The sequence below is a fragment of the Natator depressus genome, chromosome 1 (genome assembly GCF_965152275.1).
Source record: "Natator depressus isolate rNatDep1 chromosome 1, rNatDep2.hap1, whole genome shotgun sequence".
Taxonomy (NCBI): Eukaryota; Metazoa; Chordata; order Testudines; family Cheloniidae; genus Natator; species Natator depressus.
Genome location: NC_134234.1, coordinates 259,615,849 through 259,643,347, shown reverse-complemented (window position 1 = coordinate 259,643,347; position 27,499 = coordinate 259,615,849). Strand labels below are relative to the sequence as shown.

Here is a 27,499-nt window from a genome sequence, read left to right as displayed (position 1 = left end):
TAGAAAAAGCGAGTGAACTAGCTGCAATGAAGCAGGACAAGTCTGGGAAAATAGTAAGAGACAAAGTGGATCTAGACACTGTGGTGCCAAAACTTTCTGGTATTTTTATTTGTGCAGTGACACAAGATTGAGTCATCCTTCCAGAATGAACTGTTGGAAGTCACCAAAAGGGTAAAGAAACATAGTAGAGTAATAGAAAGGACTAAGTGTGAGCAATAAGTGAGAAAAAATCTGAAGGTTGGCCTTGTCCTCACAAAGACACTTGCTAAGTTTGTGTGTGTATGCAAAGCAGTGCTTTCTAGGGGGTGGAATAGGCCTGACCATCTGTCACGTCTACCACCTGAACAACTGGATCATTTCTCAAAGCAGGGAGTACTGAATGCAGGTGCCATGCGTGGTGTCTACAATAGAGTGGCACACACAGAGAGAGAGAAGCCAGCAAGAGCCTTGCCAATGGGCAGGAGATAATTGGACATATTTTCAAGGAGCTATCAAACAACCCATGCCCAGAAGTACCAAATGGAGGAGAAAAGAAACATGAGGCTGATACCTCAACACCAGCAGAGCGATGATCACAACCAACACCACGGTCCCTGTGAGTGTAAAGACAGCGATAGTCAGGATGTGCGGGCCTGCAAAGGAGAGAAATTGGAAAATATACAACCTTAGTGAGAACACTGAACACATTGTATTAAAAAATACATACCCAGGCCTGATGCAAAGCCCCTTGAAATCAGTGGAAGATTGCCTCCAGTTAGGAAGGCAGGACATCAGGTCACCAATAAATAAATCAGTCAAGCAGATATGCATGAGGAGTCATGAGGTGTCTCCCTGCCAACCCCCTGAAACATGTGTCTCACTTGTTGAAGACTGCACGATTCCAAACTCACATTTTAATAATGTGACTGGGTGATGTTTGAAATGGGAGTATTAGAGCACCAGTTCTGTTCTTGAGGCTCTGCTACCCTCTTGTGGCTACTGACACTATAGCATGCTAAACAGTATTCCACCACGAATTAATATTGTGTATTCTTCCTAAAGAACCAGAATAAAATTTATGTTGGAGTGTATAGACCCATCCAGGGATTGGTAGGGTGGGCATTAACACTCTGAGCAATAGAAAAATCAAAGGTAAAAGCCCTAATTTCAAGGAATGTCATGGGAAGAGTAGCAGAATTGGATCAGCAGTTGCAAATTACATGCTATAAAAGGGTTGTGTTCTAGCTATTGAGTTTGGTTAGCTTGCTAGAGGAAAGAGCACATAGCTAGCTAAAACAGTTTTGATAGGAGGTGGATGGTAACAGTGACTTAAACTTTGGCTATCTAAAGCGATTTTCTGTTTGAATATATTTGTTTGGAAACTGGCTGGAGGAAGCCTTTTTAAATTCTTGGCTTTGGAAAGTGTTTTTGTTTGTTTGTTTTGCCTAAGCTGCAAAAAATCTAGTTATATCGGAAGTTGGACTTCTAGATTTGCAAGTATTGGTCCCCTGCTTTACTATAGCCTGCTTGGCTGCTACAAATTGAAAATGGTAGTTCAGGATTAAGCATATACTAAGCTTAATAGCTTTGCATTTGTGTTTTCATAGACTTTTGGATGGTTCAGGCAGCCTATTTATGGGGCTAAAACATATGATCTGGTCTCATTACACTGTTTCTACTATAGAGGAAACTAAACTGTGTAAAAACATCAGGTTTCCTACTTTGGGGCTATAAATGACTCCCTGAGGCATTTTCTTAAGGAGTTTGAGGGTGGTGGAAGAATGTAAATGAAAATACTACACTCCATGTAACATTTTACTGCAAATGGACTCAAGATTGGGGGGAAACAAATGAGTGGTACCTCATCTTAGCTACATTTGCACCATAACACTTGTCAACATAGACAGGTAGGACTTTAGCTTAATGTGCTAAGTAACTCCCATGCTAAATAATCAAAGTGCTCATTTGCTCTCTACTGGGCTTTTGGTGCCACTGTGTTCCACAAAACTCTAAATTCTAGTAGTCTAGATTTAAAATCTGATTGAATACAGAAGGAAATTCTGGTCACCAAGAGAAAGTGATATGTCATGGTTCTGTGGTCCGGACTTGTCTTGGGTCACACAGAGGGTCAGTAGAAAGCTATCAAGAACTGAAACACAGTCTGGGTCAAGCCAGTGGGAGCTAGGTTGAGCTGACTTTTACTGGGAGCCTCCCCTTGCTTGTTTCATTCGCAAAGAGTGAAACTGAATGCAGGTTAAGTTGAACAAGTGGAATTTCATTAAATGCTGTGCACTGCTCTCTCCCTGAGGCTGGAAGCAACTCAGACAAACTCCACCCATTCCCTGTCCCCTCCTGTGCTGTCAATAACAGTCCCCATCCCTTCAGGGAACATGAGCCTCTGGCTCCAGTTCCACTGATCACACTATACTGATGGCTGAGTTAGAGTCTCCATCACAGGCTGATACTATCTCAACAGGACAAGGGAGAAGGGGTTAAAGTGGTTAGCTGGGCCAATTAACTGCCCAGGCTGCACCTGGAGGAGGAGCCAGAAAGCACGGATTAATTAGAATCAAGGCTTAGCTTGACAGGAACAGGAGCGGTCTGTATAAAGCCCAGAAGATGACAGCAGCTGGGGGCTGCAGGGAAGTAGTCTGCAGTCACTCCCTGGGAGAAGGGAGATATGTTTAGGACTGGAGGGTAGTCTACAGCTACTCCCTGGGAGGATGGAGTTTGGGCTGGCAAACCCATAGAGCCAGAAAGGTGGGAAAAGCAGCAAGGTATGGGATAGAGAAAACCCTAGCAGCTGATCGAAGGGCCCCTGATCTGGAACCCAGAGTAGAGGGCAGGACCAGTTTCCCCTGGCAGCCACTGGGGAAGTAGCGCAGACCAGGAGGCAGGGAGCAGACTGCCTGGGACAATTTGTGTTAAAAGATTTTGATACCCTGGAAGGGGAAAACACTGAGTAACCTAGCTGGAGGGAAGCAGGAGCTCATGAAGCAAGAGGGGGACTGTTGACAGATTGATGGGGTAGAACCAGTGGTGAGCTGGAGCCAGTTCGCACTGGTTCACGCGAACTGGTTGTTAAATTTTGAAGCAGTTTTAGAACCAGTTGTTAACCTGCTTCCCTGCAGGGGGCGCTGAGGCTTTGATGGGCTCTGGCTGGGAAGTGATGTAATTCCTCCTCCGGCCGCCGGGGGTGCTGCGCTGCAGGAACCATGTGGGCTGCCGCCTGGCCATGGACACGAGCCCTGTTGCTGCTGCTGCTCCCCTGGCCCTGGGGCTCCCGCTGCTGCCTGGTGGGTCCCCGGCTGCTCTGCTGGGCCTGGGCTGCGTCCTGCTGCTCTCCCCATGAGTACCCACCACCCTGCCCGCAGCCAGCCCCTGCCTCCAGCCGCCCCCGCACCCCCTGCCCGCAGCCAGCCCCTGCCTCCAGCCACCCCCTGCCCTGCCTCCAGCCACCCCCACACCCCCTGCCCGCAGCCAGCCCCCGTCTCCAGCCACCCCCTGCCCTGCCTCCAGCCACCCCCGCACCCGCTACCTGCAGCCAGCCTCCGCCTCCAGCCACCCCCTGCCGCACCCCCCGCCTGCAGCCAGCCCCTGCCTCCAGCCACCCCCTGCCCTGCCTCCAGCCACCCCCGCACCCCCTGCCTGCAGCCAGCCCCCGTCTCCAGCCACCCCCTGCCCTGCCTCCAGCCACCCCCGCACCCCCTGCCTGCAGCCAGCCCCCGTCTCCAGCCACCCCCTGCCCTGCCTCCAGCCACCCCCGCACCCCCTGCCTGCAGCCAGCCCCCGTCTCCAGCCACCCCCTGCCCTGCCTGCAGCCAGCCCCCGTCTCCAGCCACCCCCTGCCCCGCCCGCAGCCAGCCCCCGTCTCCAGCCGCCCCCCCGCCTGCAGCCAGCCCCCGTCTCCAGCCCCTGCCGCACCCCCCGCCCTGCCCGCAGCCAGCCCCTGCCGCACCCCCCGCCCTGACCGCACCAGCCCCTGCCGCACCCCCCGCCCTGTCTGCAGCCAGCCCCTTGCCTCCAGCCAACCCCGCACCCTCCTGTCTCCAGCTAACCCCGCACCCCCTGCCCTGCTCGTAGCCAGCCCTGCACCCCCTGCCTCCAGCTAGCCCTGCCCCACCCCCCTGTCTGCAGCTGGCCCCACATCTACTGGTGCCCTGCAGTTCCCAGGGCAGTAACCCTGCACACCTGCTTCAATGAGGGGGGCAGGGAGCAGCTGGGACCCACACATGTGCACATCCTAGGGTGACCAGGCAGCAAGTGTGAAAAATCAGGACAGGAGGTGGGGGGTAATAGGAGCCTATATAAGAAAAAGACCCCAAAATCGGGACTGTCCCTATAAAATCAGGACATCTGGTCACCCTAGCACACCCCCAGGGAGTGGCGGGGACCCACACATGTGAAACGGAGCTCCTTTCTTGTTCAGGCCCATCTTTTTAAAAAAGAACTTTAGGCAGGGTTAACATACATCTGTATTTTCCCGGACAGGTCAAGCTTTTTGGTTCTTAAATCGCCGTCCAGGAGAAATTTTTAAATTTTAAAAAAATTTTAAATTTTAAAAATTCCTCCCGGGAAAATACAGACGTATGATAACCCTGTTGGTACAAAAAATACATACTGGGGCACATCCCTTAAATCAGAACTTTTTATAGGGAACCAGTTGTTAAGATTTTGGCAGCTCATCACTGGGTAGAACTGCAAGAAGGGGTGTTGCCCTGGCAGAGCTAATCCCCAGAACAGCCAGAGGAGGCACCATCTAGTAGTGAGTGAAGTATAGCCATACTGAACTGTCCTCTACCTGAAGCTTTTTGTACACCTTGCAGCTATTTGCATACAAGACACTTTGTTAATATGGAGTTAAGCTTTCTGGCTCTCCACACTGCCCTAGGCTCTTCATGCTCATCCACAACATAAGAGTTTGTGTCCAAAAATCCAAATGTTAGAAAACCAGAAAATGAGCAGTTCAGGTTCCAGGATTATGGAGGTACTATTGCATGGGGCAGGGAAGCACAAATCTTACAAATGTAGGAAATGCAAAGTTAGGGAGACACCTGCCATGCAACATTAACTCTGCCCTTTTGGTCCATCACAGTGCCATTGCACTTCAGTAAAGGTTTTATTGTCCAATGTGATCTCTTCCAGCCACCATCATGTACACCACAGATCAACTGTGTTGCATAGAGAACAGCAAGGCTCCTAGCAGTATATGAACAGAAATGAACATTTGAAGTTGTATTGGGTACACAGAAAATGACAGGTTTAGTTAGGGTAGGATAAGGTACTGTTATATTCTCAGCTTCTATTGACATCTCTATGGCAGTTAAGATTGGGTGGCCACATTGCTTAGTAAGTGTTATCTTAACCGTGCATGAGCCCCCTCCATTAGGAACCAGTTTTAGTAGGTATCTCACCAGCACTTGGAATGTCATTAGGCAGCTTCCGGTTCTTCCACCTGAAAGATGGGCTGGTAGTCATTGATTCTGTCTTATTCTGATGAGTGTCATACTGCAGGAGTGGCTGGAACTGTGAGAGAGTATAGAAATGAACTTTGTTAATAGCTGTCACACTCAGTCCCTTTCCTTTGCTTCATCCTCCCATAATGCACTACAAACTCTCAGAAAAATAGACTCATGCCCTCTACTGCAGTGCTGTGTCCCCTCCAGCCTGGTTCATGTTTCTGTTTTTCATATTCTGCCTGTACTACTACTCTGTCCTTCCCAGAAGTGCAGCAGTCTACTAAGTCATCAGGGTGACTTCTTTCCCCACTTGCCTCATTGTGCTGCTGTGAAGGGGCATGCCCTCAAAATAGCAGAGAGGGGATAAACAAGGAAGGGGCAATGAAAAGGATGAAGGCTGCCCTGCCTCAGAAAGCCAAGATAGGCTCATTGAGAGACAGCAACAAGCTTCACTTCTCCCAAAGCTGCATAACTGAGCCTCAAAACAACATGCCTCATGAGGAGGGGCTGGAGATTAGACCCCCGCATCTAGATTAAGCCCAAAGAGCTGACCCAGGAAGACTGCCTGAGTCCCAGGTCACCCTTACTTTTCTTTAATTTCCCTTGGACTCCCCTTGCCCAGAAGGGAAGAAAGAGAGAAGACTTTTAATTTGTTTGCTTGCTCCAAGAACCCCTTGGGCAGCTGCCAGCAGGGTGAGAAAGACAGTACAAGGACCTGAAGTGGGGTCTGGGGGGGGGGACTTGGAGGGACCCCTCCCCTACACCAACAGCTCTAGTACACCTCCATTTCAGCTCTCTCTCTTGTCATAGTCACACCCTAACCTAGGGCCTCTAGTTTCCCTCTCACAGATCACCACAGGATACCTTCTTAATGGAATTACATACTTGATTGGTATCTACTGATGTATACAATAGGGACAAATTGACATCAAGATCTCCAAATTCATCCAGGGTCACTGGACCCAATGCACCTGTGGACACAAGGAACAGATCAGTGAAGGAGCCTGGCACTTTCCCAAGAAGCATGAACATGTGACAAGAAGAGAGGTGTAAATTAAGAGACTTCTGATGTTAGGATTTTTCTTCCCATTAACCTTCTGCATCTGCACTAGAGCACCCTTAGCACGCACCTCAGCTTATTCAGCCTCTGCTTCTCCCTTATTTGCATACTATTTTTTGCTTTAAAATATGAGTTTGACATTGGTAAAAGGAGTAGATCTAACAATACTGAAGAATGAAGCCCTCCCTAACCACAGAAAAGATACAACTCATGTAGCAACCAGTCTGTTTTATTTCCATACACTGATCCGGCCAATGTGCCTTTAAGGGACCATCTCTAGAGGTGAGAGGGAAACTCTGATTCTATCCTTGGTCTCAAAGTCGGTCAACAAGGAGGGAAATACAGAGATAATTTATGTTCTTTTCTGCTGGCTTCACTTGGGCTAGATTTTCATCTTTTGAGGGATATCTGTTTGGGTCTAATAACCTTGTGTACCTTGCCATTTTAACCATACTTTTTCTTACCCTGCTGCTTGTTTTCTTATGGTGGGGAATGCATACATTCCATAACTCAGGATATGTTAATGTTACAGACTAAGGATTTTAGGGTGGAATCTTCAAAAGCACTTAGTGTTGGCCTAATTCTGCTCCCTCTGAAGTCATTGGTGAAATTGATGCTGATGCTTTCTTGGCCAATGTTAGCTGTGGCTGAATATTTTCTACTATACATACTCCCCACTCTGCCATCCAGGAGAATGACAAAAGAAGAACTTGTTACATTTCTGGGGATGAAGATGAGAGATGGATTTGGTTCAATGTTATGTATACTTCATCCTCATCCAACCTTGTGTTTAGCCTAAAATAAAACCTGGATGCCAGTCAGATGATAGGAAAGAGTCTAATGGACTCTGCAACCCACTTGGATGCCTCACTATTACACATCCTTTGGTCCACCCAGGCAATAGTTCCCATGTAGGCAAGTCAGTACTCTATACCTACATCAGAAAAGCACAGTGTAATAAGGCCAGGGAGCTTAACATATGTCATCCTATTCTGTGCTGACCAGGGAGTGCCCCTCCCACTATACAGGAATATTCCTCCTTCGTCGTTTCTGTACCCTTTACACCGCCAGATCAGTATGAAGAGCCTGCAGCCCAGGAGAGATTCTGGCCCCCAAACACTTTGGTCCTCATTGAAATTTATAAAATGTTTCACCTCTTTTTTGTATGTGATGTATACGGAAGGGGATTCTCTGTGTATGGATATTACTTAGTCTGTTTCTTCAGTGCTGATTATCATAGTATATTTGGGAAAATCAATTGAACAGAAAAAGAGGGAAGACAACTCATTGCGGAGTCTGAACCCATTCAGCAATAAGGGGACTTCCCCTCATGCCCACCTGGAATATGAACTCCCTCTCCCCACAGTCCACTCAGTGAGCTGTTGCTCAGAATTGTACTTTATTACCTTTAAATGTGATGTTCCGAAAATGTTCAATGAAATCAGCGGGACTCCCAACTGACTGTTGGGAGAGCAGAAGTTTCTTCAGAACGTGTCCAAAGAGCAAGACTCCATCCAAATAGCCAACAATATAGTCATTATTCAGCTAGAATAGGGGGAAAAAAGAAGTTGGCAACACAGCCTGTTTATACCTCCATCCAAAACTGCAGCATCGTTTGGAGTATCAGCTCAGGAGAAACTTCAGAAATGGAACAGCAGAAGCTGCTGCAGGTCAGAGTCAGGTGCATTGGCAGTGGCGTGTGGGGGCTCAGGCTTGGGAAAATAGGATGCTGCAAGATGGGATTGAGGTGCATAAGCGGAGTGAGGTGACGAAGCCACCAGCCTGTAGTAAGAGGATATTGTGGGTCAAGATTAAGGTGCAGTGGCAGAACTGGGGAGGTCCTAGGACTGGAATAGCAAGAGGTGCTGTGGGTCAAAAGTATTTTCCAGTCGACACCTCCTGACAACTGTTAGTTTCTGCATCTTCCATGCCTTGGGTTTAGTTCACGAGTCTATAATACTTGATGGTGCCTCAAAGGTTTCTAGAAGCCTGCAGGGGAGACTTGGTGATATTAAAGGCACATAAGGCACTAGTCCTGCCTGACTTTTTTCTGATGCAACCCAGGTAGCAGAAAGTTGACCCAGAAAAGAAATGCAGCGGCACAAGCTTCAAACAACCCTGGATCTGCTGTGACATTGTAGATGACAGGTCCCAAATGGACAGAGTCAGGGCACCCATAAAAAAACAAAAATCACTGAATTACCTTTCATCAGAGTTTAAAGCTGTTGTTCTGTACCAGAGGGCAGTAGCGATACCATTACACTTATCCCCAGGGGCACAAGGGAAGGCAACTAAGCCCTGTAGCTGTACTGCTCAGCTAGAAACCTGTTACAAGAGACTCTCCCACTTATTCTCCTTTGGGAGCAAGGTGCTTCATCTCTGTCTTCCCACAACTCCCGCAAATCACAATTCCAGACCCTTCCTTTTTCCCTGGCTTCCTCTGTACTGTAGCGGAGTTTCTGTCTCTGAAGCCTTGTTTTCCCCACAGTCTATGTCTCTGAAACCTGGCCACCGCTCCTTTTCCCCCCACAGACCCAACACATCTATAAATCCTGCCTGAATTGTGTAGTATAGCTACTCTAGAATGCATCTGATAGACTTTACAGTCACCCCAAAACTTGAGATACAGTCCATATTTTCTATTCCTGAGGGCATTCTGTGCCAAAAAAATAAAAAATTCTGTGCACAATATTCTAAAATTCTGCAAATTTTATTTGTCAAATAAATGTGGAGGCTCCAGCATGGCATTGGGGAGCACAGGCCACTGGCTGCATAGAGGTGAGAGATCACTGTATAGCTCCACCTTCCCTCCCCTCCCCTGGGACACGAACTCAGTGGTGAGGCTGCACCCAACCCTGACACAGCGCAAGAACCAGGCCTGCCCCAGAAACACCCCAGAGCCCTGCCCCTCCATGCCAGGTGCACCAGGTGTGGGCAGGCAGGCCCAGCAAGGCAGGATCCAAGTGTGAAGGGGCTTAGGATGGGGAGATCCAGGTGTGGGTTTAGAGGGTTCTGTATGGGGCAATCTGGGTGTGGGTGGCTCAGTGTGGGATCTGGGTGCGGGGGGATCTAGATGCACAAGGTCTTGTTGTGGGGTTCTGGGTGCAACACTAATGGGACTCTCCTGGGGGGTCCAGGTGAAGGCGGTTGGTGCTCAGCAGCGGGGGGTCTGAGTGTGTGTGTGGGGGATAGAGCTCAGCAGGGAGGGTCTGGATGTGGGGACTCAGTGTGGGGGTTCAGGTGCAGGTGGTTGGGGCTCAGTAGGATGGGGATCCGAGTGTGGGTGGCTCGTCGGGGTGGTCCAGGTGCAGAGAGAGTGGGAATCATCGGCTGGTTCTGAGTGCAGGGTGTAGGGTGAGGCTCAGCGGGAGAGTCTGGGTATGAGGGGGTCTGGAAACACGGGAGTTGGATGGATGGGGGAGCAGCTCCCTGTACAGTGAACCCTCACCCTGCAGCTGAGGAGCTATGGGTGTAGGAAGTTCTTTGGGGGAGGGAGGCATTGCAGAATTTCCTACAGCCAGGGGAGAAGTCTGGGGGTGGGTCTGACCTGGCCCCAGATGCCATGCTGGAGAAGAGAAAATCCCATCCTCCTCAGCTCAGACGGGACTAGCAGCTGAGCCCAGTGCAGGGTAGGAGCCACCAGCCATGTCTTCCCCAGTCCTGCCCCCACCCCACAGTGATTTACCACTCTGCTGGCTGCCCTGGGCACCTGAAACATACTGCTGGGGAAGGTCACATGACCGCTTTTGTGGCTTCCCTTTGCTTCCCCGTCAGAAAGTCATTTTTCTGTGGGGAAACAAAGAAATCTATGGGGGACATAAATTCTGTACATGTGCAGTGGCACAGAATTCCCCCAGGAGTAAAAATTTTCACAGTTCTCTCCCAAGTCCCATGAACTAGACATTTGCAGGCCAATTAAAAGCTTTGAACCTAGTTTGGGCCTCATAATGTAGCACAACTATCTTGCACCTTTGCTTTGTGATGCTGTAACTCTACATCATGATGTCAGATTACAAGCAGGAGGATGAGAGGTCATCCTGCATCGTCACATTGTCATGACATGAAGAGTTAAACATTGCTATACAATGCTGCTGTGTTGCAATGTGATTAATTTGTTTTGTGGGATGAGTACAGTCAGTAGCAGCCATTTTTTCTGGAACACGGTTGTGTGAACACAGGTGAACTGGATGAAATGATCAGATATGAAATAGTGTGGTTACCAGGTATTCGTCCGTGGAATTTGGTATGTAACTGGGTGGTGGCAGCGTCAGGACAAGGACATTCCGCATATAATCGCCTGATTTAGAGGTGTTCTGAAAGTACATGTTACTGCAAAGAAAAACACAAGTGCTTCAGGGACAATGATAGCAGGAGCAGGGGAGACCTACAGCTCTTCATACCTAGAGAGACCTTCCCCCTCTCCCCAAAAGGAACTGTTGATTAACAGGTTCACATGGTGGTTCTCAAACTTGACATTGTAAATCACTTTTCACTGTGGTAGATATATCTCTTTCCATTGTTCACACTATCCCTGTGGCAGCTATAGTGTTTAGCTACACAAAATGGTAATATTGAGACAAATCTGAAGAGACCAGATAAAAATAAACACATATGCCTAAGTAGATTCTATTGCCCTGCTTTGTTTCTGTGCTGTTTATTTTCTCTCCCTGCTTGCAGCACTTTACACATAGAGAGACTGAGTCCCAAATCCAAAATGCTATCTAGGCTCCTAACTTCTATTAAAATCAGTGGAAGTTAGGAGCTTAAATACCTGGGCCCGAGTCTCTTCTTGGTGTCTGAAGTCTCCATGACTACAATCTCTCCAGATCACTGGTCAATTTGTTTTCGACCTCTGATGCATTTACTATCCCTCTAATTTTGGTGTCCTTTACAAACTTGACCACAGCACAATTTACACTAAAGAAACACTTGGCCAAGAAGGATATGAAATAGCTAAAAGAGTCTGTGGAAACCATCAAAGTCTGGTGATGAGCTACGGTAGCAGGATGGGTCACTGCTTGAAGTTGGCTGCTACTTCACTCCATGACAGAAGCAGCTCTGCAGACCATCTGGAAGTGCTCCACAAACCACAGTCTGAGAACCACTTGCTGAAAGCATCACTGAGAGGAGACTGACTATAAGTATCAATGGGAAGGGGCAGTATTTGTATTTGATACAGTTGGATTGCTAAAAACTCCTTTTGTGAATCTCATCCCATAACTCACATTTGATTGCTCATTCTTGTCTTTTTAATTTTCAGAATGAATTTGGTGCTAGAATAAGAGCTTTGGAGACCAAAGTCCTCTCTTTAGCCCAAGCACAGGCAGCAGCAGCAGCAGCTTCCCCACCCCCAAACACACTGCCCCTGCCCTTAATAATACCCTCAGACATTCACTCTGCACCTTTCACCCTGAAGGGATCTCAAAGTGCTTTACAATCAGGCTTGGACTGACCAATAGGGAAAATTCCCTGGAGCCCACAGGATTTAGTAGCTCTGCAAGATCCCTCCTAGCAGTGGCTGACTTAGTTCTACAGATCAACATGATCTATGCTTGAGTCCTGGCTGGCAGAGGGCTCTTGGCCCAATAGAATTTAAATCCACAGAGGTATCTGGGGAACTCCAGCACTGGAGAAAAGTGGGGCCTGACCCAGTTACCCTTTTTGGATTTAGCATACTTCTGTGTTTGTGTATGAGAAGGCCTGATCCCATAAACTACAGGGTTATTCTAAAATCAAACACAAGCAGCAGTGAATGGCAGCAGGGCGCCACGGCACTGAGGCAGCTGGCCCTGTCAGAAGACCACATGCTGCAACTGCAGTGGTGGCTCCCATCCTCCTATTGAAGGGAGAAAAAATCATCTCATCCTCCCCATCCTGGGCAGAGTGGAGATTTAGTCTGTGCTATCACTGCACAGACCACCCTATCTGTAAATATTTATATGCAAGGTGGTGATGCAGGGCCATGTATAAATGAATTTATCTTCAAAACACTTCTGTAGAGGTTGTCTATTTGGCATCAGCAAAGCACATTAGAAGGGTGTGATTTGTAAAATGCTTTAACTGCCCCATGTTGACCTTGCTGGCATGAACTAAAAGGTACATAGATTGTGTTAATATAATCCTTTTAGCTTGTTCCAGCAAGATCTACACAGGACAGTAGGAGCACAGTTCATTGAAGCACTCTATCAGTTACACCCCTCTAACGTGCTTTGCCAGTGCCATGTAGACTAACCCTTAGTGACGTGCCCAAGGTCTGTGGCAGAGCCAGGAATGAAGCCCAAGTGTCCGAGTCCAAGGAGCTTGCCTTAACCAGGAGCACATCTTCCTCCCCAGTCTGCTCTTTACAACTATATCAACACAGCACCACTGAAATATAGGCAGCTGGGTGTGGGAGAGAGACAACCAGTTTCAGACACCACTCTGCATGCTAGTGAAGGCAGGGAAATTGTGGCTAAGGACACCAAGGCACCCCCCTGATCTTATGGCAAGATCTTATATCATAGAATCCTTGATGTCAACACAACGCTTATAGGACTCCACATTTTAAAGGTGCCATCTGAAAAACACAGACACTGAGTGAACTGCAGGCTACTTCATGTATTCCCTTTGGAGGAGGAAAGATTGAGCTGAGCCTGCTGGAACTTTAACCTGTGATTCCAAGAGGTGTTTGAACCTAGATCTCAGATTACTAAACTATTCCTTCAGTGCCTCAATCCTGAGCCAGAGAGGCCAGCTCTAGGATTGAGAGGCATTCAGACTCCATGGTCCTGGGGATTCTTGGCCTCTCTGAGGCTACCACTACTGGAACCAGTTAGTATAAATGGTGAAAACACCTACTGTCCTAGTGATATTGAACTGAGATAACCATTTCACATAGACCTGTAACCAGTGAAAGGCTCCATAACCCATTCCTAATCTGAGTTTTCCAATTTCTTTGCCTGCCAGCCATAGCATGGATCTGATTGGAACTGCTGATTTATAGTCACAGGATATTTAGAGTACCATGAATAGTACCCTGTTTTGTGATATTTTCAATAGCTCTTACATCATTCTAACATCCATCATAAAAAATTGTCCTATACATACTAACAAAGAGATGGTCAATATACTACTGCTATCTGATTTCCTTCAGATTTATATACTTGCTCATGTCCGAGTTTAGTATGTTTCAAAGAGAGATTCAATCCTAGGGCAAATCTGAAAGATCATTTCTCTCAATGCCATCAATACTTATTGACAACAATTCCCTTTCCTGTTATGGCAGATATGTGTTTGAGTGAAAACTTCTAAGGCCTCCAGCTTCTGTTCCATCCTGTAATGAAGTCAGAATCTTGTATTTGTGAAATCCCATTGAGATCACTGCCGTGGAGGTCATTGCAATAACCGGCCTGGTAATAGCCTCTCTCTCTCTCACTTTTATATATGTGTGACAAACTGGAAGATCAGAATAGCAAGAAAACACTCAAGGGGCTAGAGGAAATGGTAAATGTAGGGAGATTTTTTAAAAATCCCGTATGTCATTTGGCCAAATTATGCAACTAAGTAGAACTGTGTAGGAAACAGTTTTCCTGTCCTGTGAGAAATTTCATGATTTTGAAAAGCTTCGCATGCTACAGTGGAACAAAACTGAGACCTTTGAAATTTGTTTTGTGAAAAATCAGAATGACCAACTATAGAATAATCAATGGCCTACTGGTTACAGCACTCACCTAAGATGGAGGAGACATGAAAGAGCTAGGTTTAAGTCACTGCTCTGCCTAATTTAGAGCAAAGACTTGAACTGTGGTCATCTACATCCCAGCTGAGTGCATTAGCCACCCAGCTATTCTAAGGTGGATCTCTTCTGTTGGAGCTGTTCCACTTTGTGTAAGTTAAATATTCATTGGATCAGAAGGAAAGACTGACTCTATAGCCCCATGATTAGGGCACTCACCTGGGATGAGGTAGACCTGTGTTCAGGTCTCTGCTCTGAATTAGGCAGAGCAGGCCCATGAACCTAGACATCTTATGGCTCCTGCATCCTAAGAGAGTGCCATAACCAGCAGGCTTCCAGGGTCTCTTGTTCTTTTATTTTGAGTAGAAATTTCAACTCCGAGCTGAGGAAAATTTTAATCAAAACTGCCCTTTTCACAGGATTTGACAAATCAACATTTTTGGATGAAAAACTTTGTCAAAAAATTCCTGACCAGCTCGACAGCTAAGGGCGATATGAGAAATGTCTACAATTACATTAAGGGCATAAACACCAAGGGGCAGACCTTCACAGGTATTTAGGTGCCTAGTGGGATTTTCAAAAGCACCTAAGCAGGTTAGGTCCCTAACTTCTATTGATTTGAATGAGTTAGGTGCCTAACTCACTTAGATGTTTTTGAAAATCCCACCAGGTGCCTCTCTGCCTCTTTAGGTGCCTCTATACCTTTGAAAATTCTAGCCTTCTGGCCAGATTTTCAAAGGAACCTAAGGTAGTTAGATGCCCAAATCCTAACTGAGTATCTAACTACCTTAGGCTCCTTTGAAGATCCCATCTTAAAGAAGGAGAGAAATCATGTAAGGTGATCTGAAGAGGCTGTAATTAGGAATACTAAGATGAGATCAAGCAAGTGACTATTTAGGGTGAATATCAGGAAATACATCCTAGTAGGGAGATCCATTTGGCTATGGAATAGTCTCTCAGTGGAAGTGGCGGAAGCCCCACTGCGTATGTCATTTAAAATTGGACAAGACAAAGCCCTGGAGAATATCTTTTAGGGTGCATTCCTGTGTTTTCTGGTGGGGTAGTTGGGAGGAAGATAGAAAAGACATTATGTTCTAACTTGATTTCTATTATTCTATAATTTCATCCTGCAGTGAGGTCATGACTCTATGATTATGACATCACAGTCCAAAATTTAGATGCCTTGGAAAAAATCTAACATGGATTGGATAAGTGATGTGGAGGATGCGTCCTGGTTCAAACACCAAAAAGCTTTGATAATTGGCTAAAAGGGGGCCAAGAAGACTATGAAAAGGAGGTGACAGGGAAATGTTTCATGGTAAAATGCCTCCTCAGCATGAGAGTTCCTCTTGGACTATTTCCATTAGCTCCATCCTGCAGGAAATGGGAGTGGGGACAGAAGGAAAACCAGCGGCGATACTTTACTTGTGAAGATCCACCAGGATGATGACTATGTCCTCATCTACTTTCTCTTCCCCTAGGATTGTCTTGACCTCAGCTGGAGAGCCACACATGATGATCACTACAGACCAGGCAAAGACAGATGGAGCGAAGGTGAGAGGCATACAAATGAGGAGGAGGAGGAGGACAAATAGAGTTTTACATACTGTTCTTAGAATATAAACTCTAGAATAGCAGGGCTACAGCAGGTCAGGGCTGAGAGGTATTGCCAGAAATGAAAGAACAGATAGTTGTGGGTCAGGACTGAACTACACAGTGGGAGGAGAAAGCTTGCTCAGCACCTGCCCACGTTATCCCTGACCCAGTTATAATCAGCACCTTGCTTTCATGAGCATTAAAATCGCACATAGATGGAGTGCAACATAAACTACAATCAGTAACATGGTATAGAAGGTTCTAAGGCAAAGGGCATTAGAAGAATAAACCATTAATCTGTCACTGGCTTCCTTATTCTCATGCTCCCCCTCTCCAATGATGTCAGGGATTAGCATTAGCATAAGCACTTGTTAATAGAACTGAGGCATCACCACCATGGCCAGGGTTTCCAGTAGGGATTGGTCATTCCCCCATGTTTGAAATGAGCCCCCTTGTTGCACAAAAGGGGTGTGTGTGTGAGAGAGAAACAGACACAGAGAAAGAAGCTGGGCATTCTAGTAACACAGGAATCCAAACTATGACCAGGGGCTGCTGGGTTATGAATGCTCCACTGGTCAGGGCTTGTAGGAAGACAGTGTCATGTCTGCAGAAGATAATCTACCCCAAGAGGCATCTACAAGGACAATATGCCCATATGCTTTATCAGGACAGTGTGGGAATTGAGTTCTGTGCCATCTTCCCACATTCACAAAAATGGAAAAGAGTATCTGTGCTCTTTCTGTCATAAGTGGAAAGATTTTCCCCAGAACATAACCCAGGCAGTAGTGCATAGACAGAGATCAACAGCATGCATGCAAGGGAAAGAGAACTCTCATCTCCCCTTACCATTGCTTTTCCGGGTCTGATCCGTCACAATTTGCTTTAATTTTTCTGGTGTCCTTAAAACCTCTTTGAACGTCAGCTTTAAAGAGAAGTATGAGATTCCAGCGTCTAGTGCATTGAGGTACCTGATGCAGGGTAGGAAGTGTGGGTTATAGATCAGCTGAAAATATTCTAATGCCTTACTTTTATATAGCACCTTCCCGCATTAATAATCCTAAAATGTCTAATAGACTGTTTACAGCACATAAGGATCACTTCACCTACTACAGAAATGTAGCCACTTCTGGGTTGGAACGCAGCAGCCATTCTGCATCAATAAAGTTAAACAACAGAATTTGGGAGGGAAAGCAGTACAGAGAATGTGAGCATAAAAAGGAAAACCTTGAACCTGAGCAAGAACCACTTAAATCTGGTATTATAAAGGATTGGTTCAGATAATGCATTAGTGTAGTAAGATAATTTTCAAAACAGAAAACTTTGAGGAATTACAAAATCTAGTGCAGGTTTCAGAGTAGCAGCCGTGTTAGTCTGTATCCGCAAAAAGAAAAGGAGTACTTGTGGCACCTTAGAGACTAACAATTAAAGTGCAAAGGAGCAAATGTGGTTTTCCAAGGGACTGCTTAAAGACCTGAGGTTTTAAAAAAAAGTAATTAAAAAAAGATAGGAGGCAACAAAATAAAAATGCAAAGTCAAGTAAGACTCGCTGGAAAGAGATAAGGAGAGGAAAAAAGCAGAATGAGTAAATGCTAGGTAAAAGCAATAAAGGGACACTGTCAATTTGAAAATCCTATTTCTATCTGAAAATTTTGTACCTCCTATAGTTACAAAAGAGACTTTGGGTCACTGTAGCTGAAAAATTAGTGGTGGAAGAAGAAATAATTTTCTCTATTTTTCCTCCCCTGGTTTGCTTACTTTGTGATCTAACAGCACTTGGGGCACCATCCTTTGAGGTGCTCAACACCTTTTTCTCCCATTGTCTTCAGTAAGAAAAGAGGGTGCTCTGCACCGCACCAGGTTCATACCCTTAGTGAGTAAGGCTCCAGTCTTGCACACATTCAGGTATCTTAACAACTTTACACACATGAATAGTCCCACTGAAGATACTCATGCCTCTAAATATTTGTGGGGGGTGGGAAATAATCAGGCCATATTATTTAATAGGTGCTTTATCAGAAACTGGATTTTTTAAAAGAAAATAGTCAATTTAAAACACTTCAAGTTAACCACAACACTTTACACAAAATAAGTCCTTCCTGAATATCACAACAAAAGAAAAAAAGTTTGAACAATTAGGAAGTAAAAAGACCATGAAAAGTAGTATTGATAAAGGAAATACAAGAAAATACTTGGAAAATATGAAAATTCACAAATCAGCAGCTCTGAATGGTAGGAAACCTAAGGTATTAAAGGAATCTAGCTAAAGAATGTATGGTACCATGGACATTTATTTTTGGAAAGTTATGGAGAACTGGGGATATAGCAGATTAGATAAAAAATACTAATTTTCAAAACATGAAAGAAAAATGATCCTGGCAATTACCATCCTATAAGTCAAGTTTCTATCCTTAATAAAAGGACAAATACTAAGAGAAAATGGTCATTAAACACCTATGAGATAATAGAACTGCAATTGTATTTTAGTTCCCAGTGCTTAAATCACACTGAAGTCAGTAGGGTTTAAGCTGATCCATAAAGTTCAGCAGATACTTATGTGTTTTCCTGACAGAGGGCATTAAAAAATAAATCTTTCCACAGAAACTTGATTGCTTTTTTAGTTTAATTTCTGAATCAGTGGAAGAGTGGAGTGCACTAAATGTAATATTTGGATGTTAATAAAGCAATTGACTCAATCTTACATGAAAAATTAATTCAAACTGGGATAGGAACACACTCAAACTGACAATTGGCTGATTGATGGACATAAACAAAGGGTAATGATAAATAGCAATATATTGTGTGGGAAAATGTCTATTGGACTATCACAGAGATTGATATTAAGTCTGCACTAACATCTTCATTTCTGGAAGAAGGAGTGAAATATACTCATGAAATTCCAATATGATATGAAATTAGGAGGAATTGTATATACCAGTGAGGACAACGAAAAAATCAACCAAGGGACTTAGAAAGATTAAAGTCTGGGCAAAAAGTAACTAAATAAGATTGATTCAACTTGGGAAAAGGGAATATACTGTAACTAAAGGGAAAAAAATCAGAATAATTGATTGAAATCCAGTGGTAATGAAGAAGACTCTAAAAAGCTGAATAAGGCCTAAGGGTGATAGCAGACAGCAGATTAGACATGATTTTACAATGCTATGACAGAAAGAGCAGCCCCTGTAGTTGCATATACTGAAGTATCATGTCATAGAGCAGAAAAGTAATAATATCCCTCTATGGCCATGGTCTGGTGAGACCATACCTAGGCTACTGCTTTCATTTTTGGTAATTTCATTCAGAGAAGAACATTGATCAGAGTTTGAAAGGCATTCAGTGTAACAAAAATAACCAGTGACTGGAGGAACTGAGGTGAGAAAGAATTAAAGGAGCTAACTCAGGCCCTGAACTTGCAAACTTTTATGCACATCAGTAGTGCTAAATGGGACCTCTCGTGTGTTAAGCCAGATGTATAACCATTTATGTCAGGGATTTAAAAAGTCTACAAATGTTTGAATGGTGTAAAACCAAGAGCTTGATTTTTTTCCTCCCCTCCACAACCACCAGATACACCCTTTTCCCCTAGCAAGATACAAGTAACAACCAAACTGATTTGTATCCTGGCATCAAGGAGGAAGGAGAGGAATTACTCAGGATGATACAGAAGGTCATTACTAGGAGTGATGGGATGAAATTGAAAGAGGAAAAATTTAATTTAGACGCCAAGAAATATGGCAGTGAAATCTATTAGCCTGTGAAATATTCTCCCAATAGACATGATGAAAGTCTGTAGCTTGGGAACATTTGCAAGCAGACTGGACATAACATTGGTAAATGTAGTGTAGAGAATATTGCTGTTCTGGAAAGGAGAGGGATTGGATGGTCTAATTGGTCTTTTCCAACTCTCTGTTCTATGAGAGCAACAGAGAGAGTTAGAGAGAGAGAGGGACAGATCTAAGGACAGCCTAAAGAAATCATGCCAGAGGTGAGTCCAAGTTTTCTAGGACAGTAGCTGGGAGAGACTTGGGAATGCTCTTACCAGAAGCAGTCTTCTGGGATGTCATTTGTCTTATAGAGGTAGGTGGATTCCCAAGAGCTGGTTTTGAATGGCAAGTTGGACTCTTTCCAGAAATCAACGAAGAAGTAGATCAGTTTTCTGGCTGGAGTCAGGATTCGAGTTAGGTTGTCTTTGTAGTCACATGACAGCCCAAAGCTCCCTGCGGATATCAGAGGGAGGCCCAATATTGTGTCAACGCTAAGGGGGAAGAGAAGAGGGGAAAAAAAACAACATGGCTGATACATGAATTGATGTCACATCAAGATAGCTACCATGTGATTCACATGGCCAGTACTTTCTCACTTTGTGTCCTGACTTAGTTTTACAACAAACTAAATTTGAAATAATACCCCACCCCATCCCACCAAAGAACAGGTGAAATCTTTAATTAAAATGTCATTACAGCGTAATGGTGCTCGACTGACAATTTAACTAGCCTCAGTATAGGTACACTGCATGACTCCACTACACACTACCCTTCCAAATGATTATGACATAATTATAATGTATTTTATGCAAGGTAAGTCATGTGAGGTGTCATTGGAAAAGTTATGATTTGCTGAATATGATTATCCTATTTGTATGCATGTATCATGTTTGTATCTGAAGTTATAAATATTGACTATGTATCTGTATTTCAAATGTAGTAACGCACTGATAGATGGGTAATGCACACTAGACAGGATGCTTTCAGTCTAGATAGTGGGTGGGGAAGGGCCTATTCAGGGCAATGGGCCATTAAGAAAAAACAATAGGCCTTAGGAGAAGCTTATCTCCCAGCTGGGGAGCCTTCCTGAAAATGCTACAGACAGCCTCCAAGTGATGGCTGCTATGACTCTACAAGGACATATAATGAGACCACATGTCTCTAGGCTCCATCTTGGGATATCAGTATTTTTCCACAGACTGGTCTGGGAACCAAGCTTTGGGAACAATGGGTTCCCGCCATATGCAAAAGCTATATAAGGCAGGGAGTGACATCATCTGGTGTTCTTCACTCCCTACCCAAGAAGACTCCTGGAAACACCTGAGGAACAAAGACGGGACTGGAGGAAGTGCTGGACCCAGAATAAAGGGATTTCTAACCTGTTAATGAAACATCTGGGGATTCCGAGCTGTAAAGCAAGTGCAGCTTGCCCCTTAAGAATCTGCAGCCTGCTTGTATCATCTCTTAGGGTGAGAATCTGCTATTCATATCAAATCTATCTAGCATATCAAATTTAGTTTGCATTTTTTGTTTATTTGATTGGTAATCTGCTTTGATCTGTTTGCTATCACTTATAATCTATCTTTTGTCATTAATAAACTTGTTTTTGTTTTATCTAACCAGTGAGTTGGAGTGAAGTGTATGGGAATCATAGCTTGGGGCAAAGGCTGTTGCATATTCCTCTCCACATTGAGGGAGGGGGTGAATTTTATGAGCTTACACTATACAGTTCCATGTGCAGTGCAAGATGATATGGTTTTGGGTTTATACTCCAGAGGGGATATGTGCCTGAGGAGCTGGGAGTTGCCTTAACTGTAGCCTTCCAATGCAGGGGCTGGTCAGAAAGCCTGCATATAACTGCAGCTGGGCATGTCCCTACCTGTATGTATGCTGGTGAAAGTGCAGGCTAGAGGGCTTTTCAGCTTGTCACAGCAGTACAGTGTGAGAGGGAGCCCAGGCTGGTGGGTCAGGGGGCCAAGTGGTACCCCATTTCTGGGTGGCACCCTGGGGGGAACCTGCCACAGTTGTTGTGATGCCATCTTCTGCTGCTAGAGGTGGGTCTGAAACCTATCAGCTTATTTTAAACAGTTCATGGAACAGCTATCAGATGGTGATGATTGTCATTTTCTTGAGGCCAGAGGGGAACTAGAAACAAGCTACCTGTCTGCTGACCGATCCCTTGTATAATCTTTCTCTCAACCTGTAGGTGTGATATAAGAACCTCCAGAACCAGTTATCATATTCCATCTCATGTAGAGGGGTAAAATTATTGTACAGTGCCAGCCTATGCACTAAGGAAATCAAAAATAGCTTAGTGAAGTCTTGTTATTTCCATCAAGCCAGTTTTGGATGAACTGTGGGTTGACATCCTTTGCCAGGTGAACGATATCAGATGAATCACAGGCCATTAATAGCCACTCTTCTTAAATGGGTTTTAGCACTTCACAGAGCAGGGCTGGAGGAGAGATTCTCAGAGCTATTGACAAATCTTACTTCTACAACCAGATTTCTTAGTGTATTATGGGGAAGGGGAAATAGTAGTGGTTATGGAGACAAATATGGCAAACCTGGGGTGAATTTATGAAAACACCACTATTTTTTCTCCATAGAGAGGTTGTAATGGGTGAAAGCATTTTCTGCAATGTTGCGCTGTTATCACATTACACTAGAAAAATTCTGCAATTCTTTTAGGAGAATCTTTTACACTTCATAGGGAATATTGTACTGAACAATATGGCAATTACAATTATCTGGCACTGGTATGATAGAACTACTGTCTAACTTTATGTCCAGGTAAAGGTCATTATTATTATTATTATGAAGCAATGTAGCTTATGTTTGATGCAGTAGAAAAGGGGGAGCCAGTGGAGGGATGTACAGTGCTCGGGAGGACAACTGATGCAATGAGCCAGGAACATGATTTCATTATTAAAATGGAAATTTACCAGGCTGGTTTAGAGTACTGCCAGGTAAAGAACCTGCTTTTGGTTCCCAAATCTGTTCATTTTACCCTGGGTCAACCTGGTTGCCTAATGGTTAGTGCTCTTCATTGCCATGCAGTAGCTTCAACTCCTCATAAACCTTCTGAATTAACTAGGGGAAGGGGGGGAGAAGACTTGGGAATTATGGTAAACAACTCAGTGAAGCTCTTTGATCAAGGTACAGCAGGAGTCCAAAAAAGTGATGCTTAAGGAATGGTATGGAGTGTAATACAGAAAATATTATAATACTGCTATATATAAAGCAGGTAATATTACTGTATAATATAAATCAATCATACACCCTCACCAGGAATAATATGTTCAGTTCTGATCATCCCACATCAAAAAGGATATAGGAGAAACAGAATAGGGTCAGAGGTGGTCAGTCAGAATCAGTAGGGACATGGAAAAATTTGTGTATGAGGGAAACTGAAAAGTCTGGGATGCTTTACCTTTAGAGAGGAGGCAAATACTAGACAGCATGATTAAAAACATACAAAACAGTGAGTGGAAAAGAGAAGGTGGATTTCTATTCATGCTGACTCAGTAAAAGAGCAAAGAAACATTCAAGGCAATTGAAAGAAGGTAAATTCAAAACTGATTAAAGAAAATATTTCTTTCACACAACACACAAATAGCCTACAGAATGCCTTGCAACACAACATCATTTTGGCCTGGGGCTCAGCAGGATTCAAAAAAGGGTCAGACCATAATTTTATGGATAACAATATCTGCACTTATATATACACACAAAATTTTACTCTTGTATTGTTTATGTATATAACAGTAAATATATTTTTAAAAACAGGAATTTTGGAAGGCATATAATCACTCATAATTCAGGGAATGAGCAACCCTCTAAATATTGGGGGTTAGGAGGAAACCGTCTCTTAGTGCACGTTATCCCAGCACTGTCTTCTGCAAGGTTTCTTGCACCTTCCCCTGAAGCATCTACTACAGTCCAATGCCAGTGACAAGATACTTGTCTAGATGGACCACTTGTCTGAGCCAATATGGAGATTCCTCTGTTCAAGATAATATCTGTCTCCTGCTGGGAGTGTTGAAGAGGTAGCTTGCTGAGACCTTGAGTGATCAGACTACCTTCTGTCAATCATTATCGCTCCTCTCCTGAGTCCTACCTAGTAAAGCAGTTGCATTAATAAGCCCTTTAGGGGGCATTCTGTCCCTGCCAGAGGTAGTGGCCAGGTATAGGAGCTCTGTAGGACTCTGATTGTGAAGCACAGTATGCCCCACACACAAGTTCAGTGTCTATGCTAGTCTGAGTAGGAAACAATTTTGTTGAGTATTTTACTTCCTTGGAACACAGTAATGTTTTTTTTCTGATACTTACGAGAACATCTGGTACGTGGCATAAGTACAAGTGGGTCCCAGGACAACACAGCCAAGTGTGCCGCTATTCTGCAAGAGATAAAAGAGCATTTGCAACAGAGAGTGCAAAGTGAGGGAAGGTGCTACTGATATGGGAAATGCAGAATGTGGAGCAAGGCACAGGCAAGGGGGATGGGGGGAGACTGTGAAATGTGAGAAGACACAGCACCAAGATTAACTGCCACTGAGCAAGTACAGAGTGGTGAGAGAAGGAGCTGTGGAATGAGGGAACAGATAAGAGGATGAATCTGGAGCAAGAGAAGAAGGGAGGTGACAGAATGATGCATGGCAGTGTGTGGTCTGCACAGAGGTGTATGACAAAGCTGGGTGGGAGCTCAGGTCTGGAACAGCAGGGGGACTACATGTCAGAATTAAAATGCATCGTCAGAGCTGTGTTGGAGTTGCAGGTGAGGAGTGAAGTGGCTCAAGAGAGGCTAGCTGTACGTATGTATGGGGCAGACAGTAGGAATTAGGGGGTGCTATAAATTGGAAATGAGGTGAACTGAGTGTCTGTGTAGGAAGCCTGTACTTTGCTGCCAGCACACACTATACCTGCCTCTAGCCAACACTCAACACACTTTCACAAACAGAAAAGAAGGATTTCTGTAGAAATGCCTAGTACTCACATAGAGCTGCTTGATGACCTCCACACCCTCACAGGTGGTAGTGCGACAGCCCTGTGAGACATACAGTGATGTGTTGAAGTCATGGTAGGTGGCATTGATTCTCACATTTTTTCCTATAGAAGGAGAAATGGGAAATAGCATTAAAAGACACATCTACTCACTGATGCACTGAGGGTCCCTCTCTGTTCATTCGTGACAGAGAGCAGTACAGTCTCATACTAACAGGGCCAGATTAAGAACATTCTAGGTCCTGGAGACAGAATATCCCAGTATATTGCTCTATAGTATACTGCTATACTCTCTGCTCCCGGGGGCCTCCCTTCAGTGTTTTTAATTGTTTGGAAGGGTGGGAGGGCCTCAGTTTCAAAAACCTCTGTGCAGCCTACACTTACCCTGCAGCAGTGGTTCCAGTCCCATGGGGCTGGGGCTGGCTCCCTGCTCTGGGCATTGTGACCTAGCACTTGGGGTCACAGCACTCCTCAGGTTTGTCCCAGTCACTCCTTGGTCATGATGCAGCAGTGGCTGGGCCAAATTTGAGTGCCATTGCAAGTGAGTGCAGATACAGCAGTACTTACTGCAATTCCATGGGTTTGGTGAGGGTGTAGTCTTCTGAGGGGCCTGGGCTATGGCCCCATTAGCCCATCCATTAATATGGGCCTGCATACTAAGATGCCTCCATTCCCAAAATTCACTGGGAAGCAATTCCCCCTACCCTCCATTCCACTGGATAAGATTGCAGAATTAGCTCCACTATAGAGGGCTGACATCTTTCTCTGAAACATCAGGTATTGGGCATGATCAGAGACAGAATATCAGATGATTTTTAAAGCTACAGGAAAAAAAATCAGAGGGCATCAAATTCAAATGAAACAAAAAGACAAAACATTAAAAATGGGGAGGAAAAGGAGATAGTTTTCTTAGAACACTTTAATCTCTCTGGTCACTCGATTACAGACCTAAAAGTCGCAATATTACAACAAAAAGACTTCAAAAACAGACTCCAACGAGAGACTGCTGAATTGGAATTAATTTGCAAACTGGAAACAATTAACTTAGGCTTGAATAGAGACTGGGAGTGGATGGGTCATTACACAAAGTAAAACTATTTCTCCATGTTTATTCCTCCTTCCCCCCCCCCCCGCCCCGCTCTCCTGCTGGTATTAGCTCATCTTAAGTGATCACTCTCCTTACAGTGTGTATGATAACACCCATTGTTTCATGTTCTCTGTGTATATTAATCTCCCCACTGTATTTTCCACTGAATGCATCCGATGAAGTGAGTTGTAGCTCACGAAAGCTTATGCTCAAATAAATTGGTTAGTCTCTAAGGTGCCACAAGTACTCCTTTTCTTTTTGCGAATACAGACTAACACGGCTGCTACTCTGAAACCTGTCATTAGAACTTGCTGTAATAGGACATTATGGAGGCAAATAGTTTAGTGCAGAGGTTCTCAAAATGTGATCCATGGACCACCAGTGGTCCGCGACCTCCATCCAGGTGGTCCACAGATAGTTCCCTGTAAGGTGCGCGCCTGGGTGGCCACACACGAGAGAATGAAGGGCCACCCACCTAATTAGTGGAGCAGTGCAGTCGTGGCTCCACTAATTAGGTGCCTGGACCCTGGAGAAGATGTGCATGTAAGGTGAGGTGGTGGCCTTGGGGGGAATAGGGTAGGTGGGGGGGCAGTGGGGTGAGAAGAGGGGGTGGAGGGAATTTGAGATGTGCAGGGTTATGGCGGCCAGAGAAAGAGGCAACTTTCCGCAGCTCCAGGGCTGTGGCTGCCAGGGAGAGACCCCCCTCCCTCCCAGCCTCAGCTCTGTGGCTGGTGTGGTGGGGGAGAGAACCCTCTCCTTCCCAGCCCCAGCTCAGGGGGCTGCTACGGTGGGGGAGAGAGGGCACATCCATTGCATTAGAAAGGTAAAACTACTGATATAAAAATATGAGTTGTGTGCTTTTATTTGTAGAACAAAAATGTTAATTTTTTTTATATAGCGCTTTTATCCAAAGCACTTTACAATAGCTAATGGTACAAACAACATTTGGAAAGATCATTAAATGGCCTTCCGAGACCCTCAGCAATTTTCAAGTGGTCTGCGGAAAAAAAGTTTGAGAACCACTGGTTTAGTGATATTGAAAAGAGGGGTTAGATATGAAAATGAGTAAGAATAGCATCTGCAGTGATGCTACCTAAATTAAAATTATAAGGGCTGCTGATCCCCACACTTCAGGGAATAATCTGAGCAGCAGCTGGGGTCAGGATGAAATTTCTTTATCATAATGTTACAAAGTTATGTGCATCACTGGGGGAGTGGGCTGACACATCTGTTATTATCTAACATAGAAGTTACCAGAATAGATGGATCACTGATCTGTTCTGCTAGAGGAGAAGCCAGGATACTGGACTCAATGGACCCTTGATCTGGTCTGATTTGGTTCAGCAGTTTCTATGTTCTCAATCCCAACCTAACATCTTCAGAAATTAACTCAGGGAATGGTTTGCATCAACTTGCACACAAACATCCCTGGTTCAGTCCTTGCACTGTGGCTCCACTGCTTTGAAAGAAGGGGAGAGTTATTGTCTGATCTACATGGTGACTGGACAGCCCAAAAACAGCCTTGAGGGGCAGTTTGTAGAAGCACTGACTGAGGGAGGGCCAGGGCTCAGAGTCTGACCCAAAAAGTCTAAAGGGGAAAAGAACACACAGCATCACGCCCTTACCTGCACTCTTCAGCTCCTCTTCTACCATACTTAGTCCCAGCTGGACAGCTGGTTTTATTTTATCGAAGGTCCATGGAAGGTCTGTGTGATTCAGCTGCATCACATTGATTACATAATTGTCCTTGACACACTTGCCCTCACCAACCTGCCACAGCAGCTGGAGACAGAGGAGCGTTGGCCAGAGGTCTGGACCCAGCATTCGTTGCCTCAT

General features: G+C 44.8%; 1 protein-coding gene across 1 annotated transcript in view; it reads right to left on the bottom strand.

Annotated features, from left to right (window-relative positions):
* Positions 1-27,499, bottom strand: part of GUCY2C (guanylate cyclase 2C) — a 63,612-nt gene extending 36,113 nt beyond the window's left edge. The window contains exons 1-11 of the mRNA XM_074950393.1: positions 27,289-27,499; positions 24,569-24,681; positions 23,905-23,972; positions 19,848-20,063; positions 16,655-16,776; positions 15,638-15,734; positions 10,719-10,827; positions 7,905-8,043; positions 6,324-6,409; positions 5,394-5,505; positions 551-632 (exon numbers count right to left, since the gene is read on the bottom strand). Of these exons, the coding sequence (XP_074806494.1) occupies positions 551-632; positions 5,394-5,505; positions 6,324-6,409; positions 7,905-8,043; positions 10,719-10,827; positions 15,638-15,734; positions 16,655-16,776; positions 19,848-20,063; positions 23,905-23,972; positions 24,569-24,681; positions 27,289-27,499 (1,355 nt within the window). The remainder of the gene's footprint in view (positions 1-550; positions 633-5,393; positions 5,506-6,323; positions 6,410-7,904; positions 8,044-10,718; positions 10,828-15,637; positions 15,735-16,654; positions 16,777-19,847; positions 20,064-23,904; positions 23,973-24,568; positions 24,682-27,288) is intronic.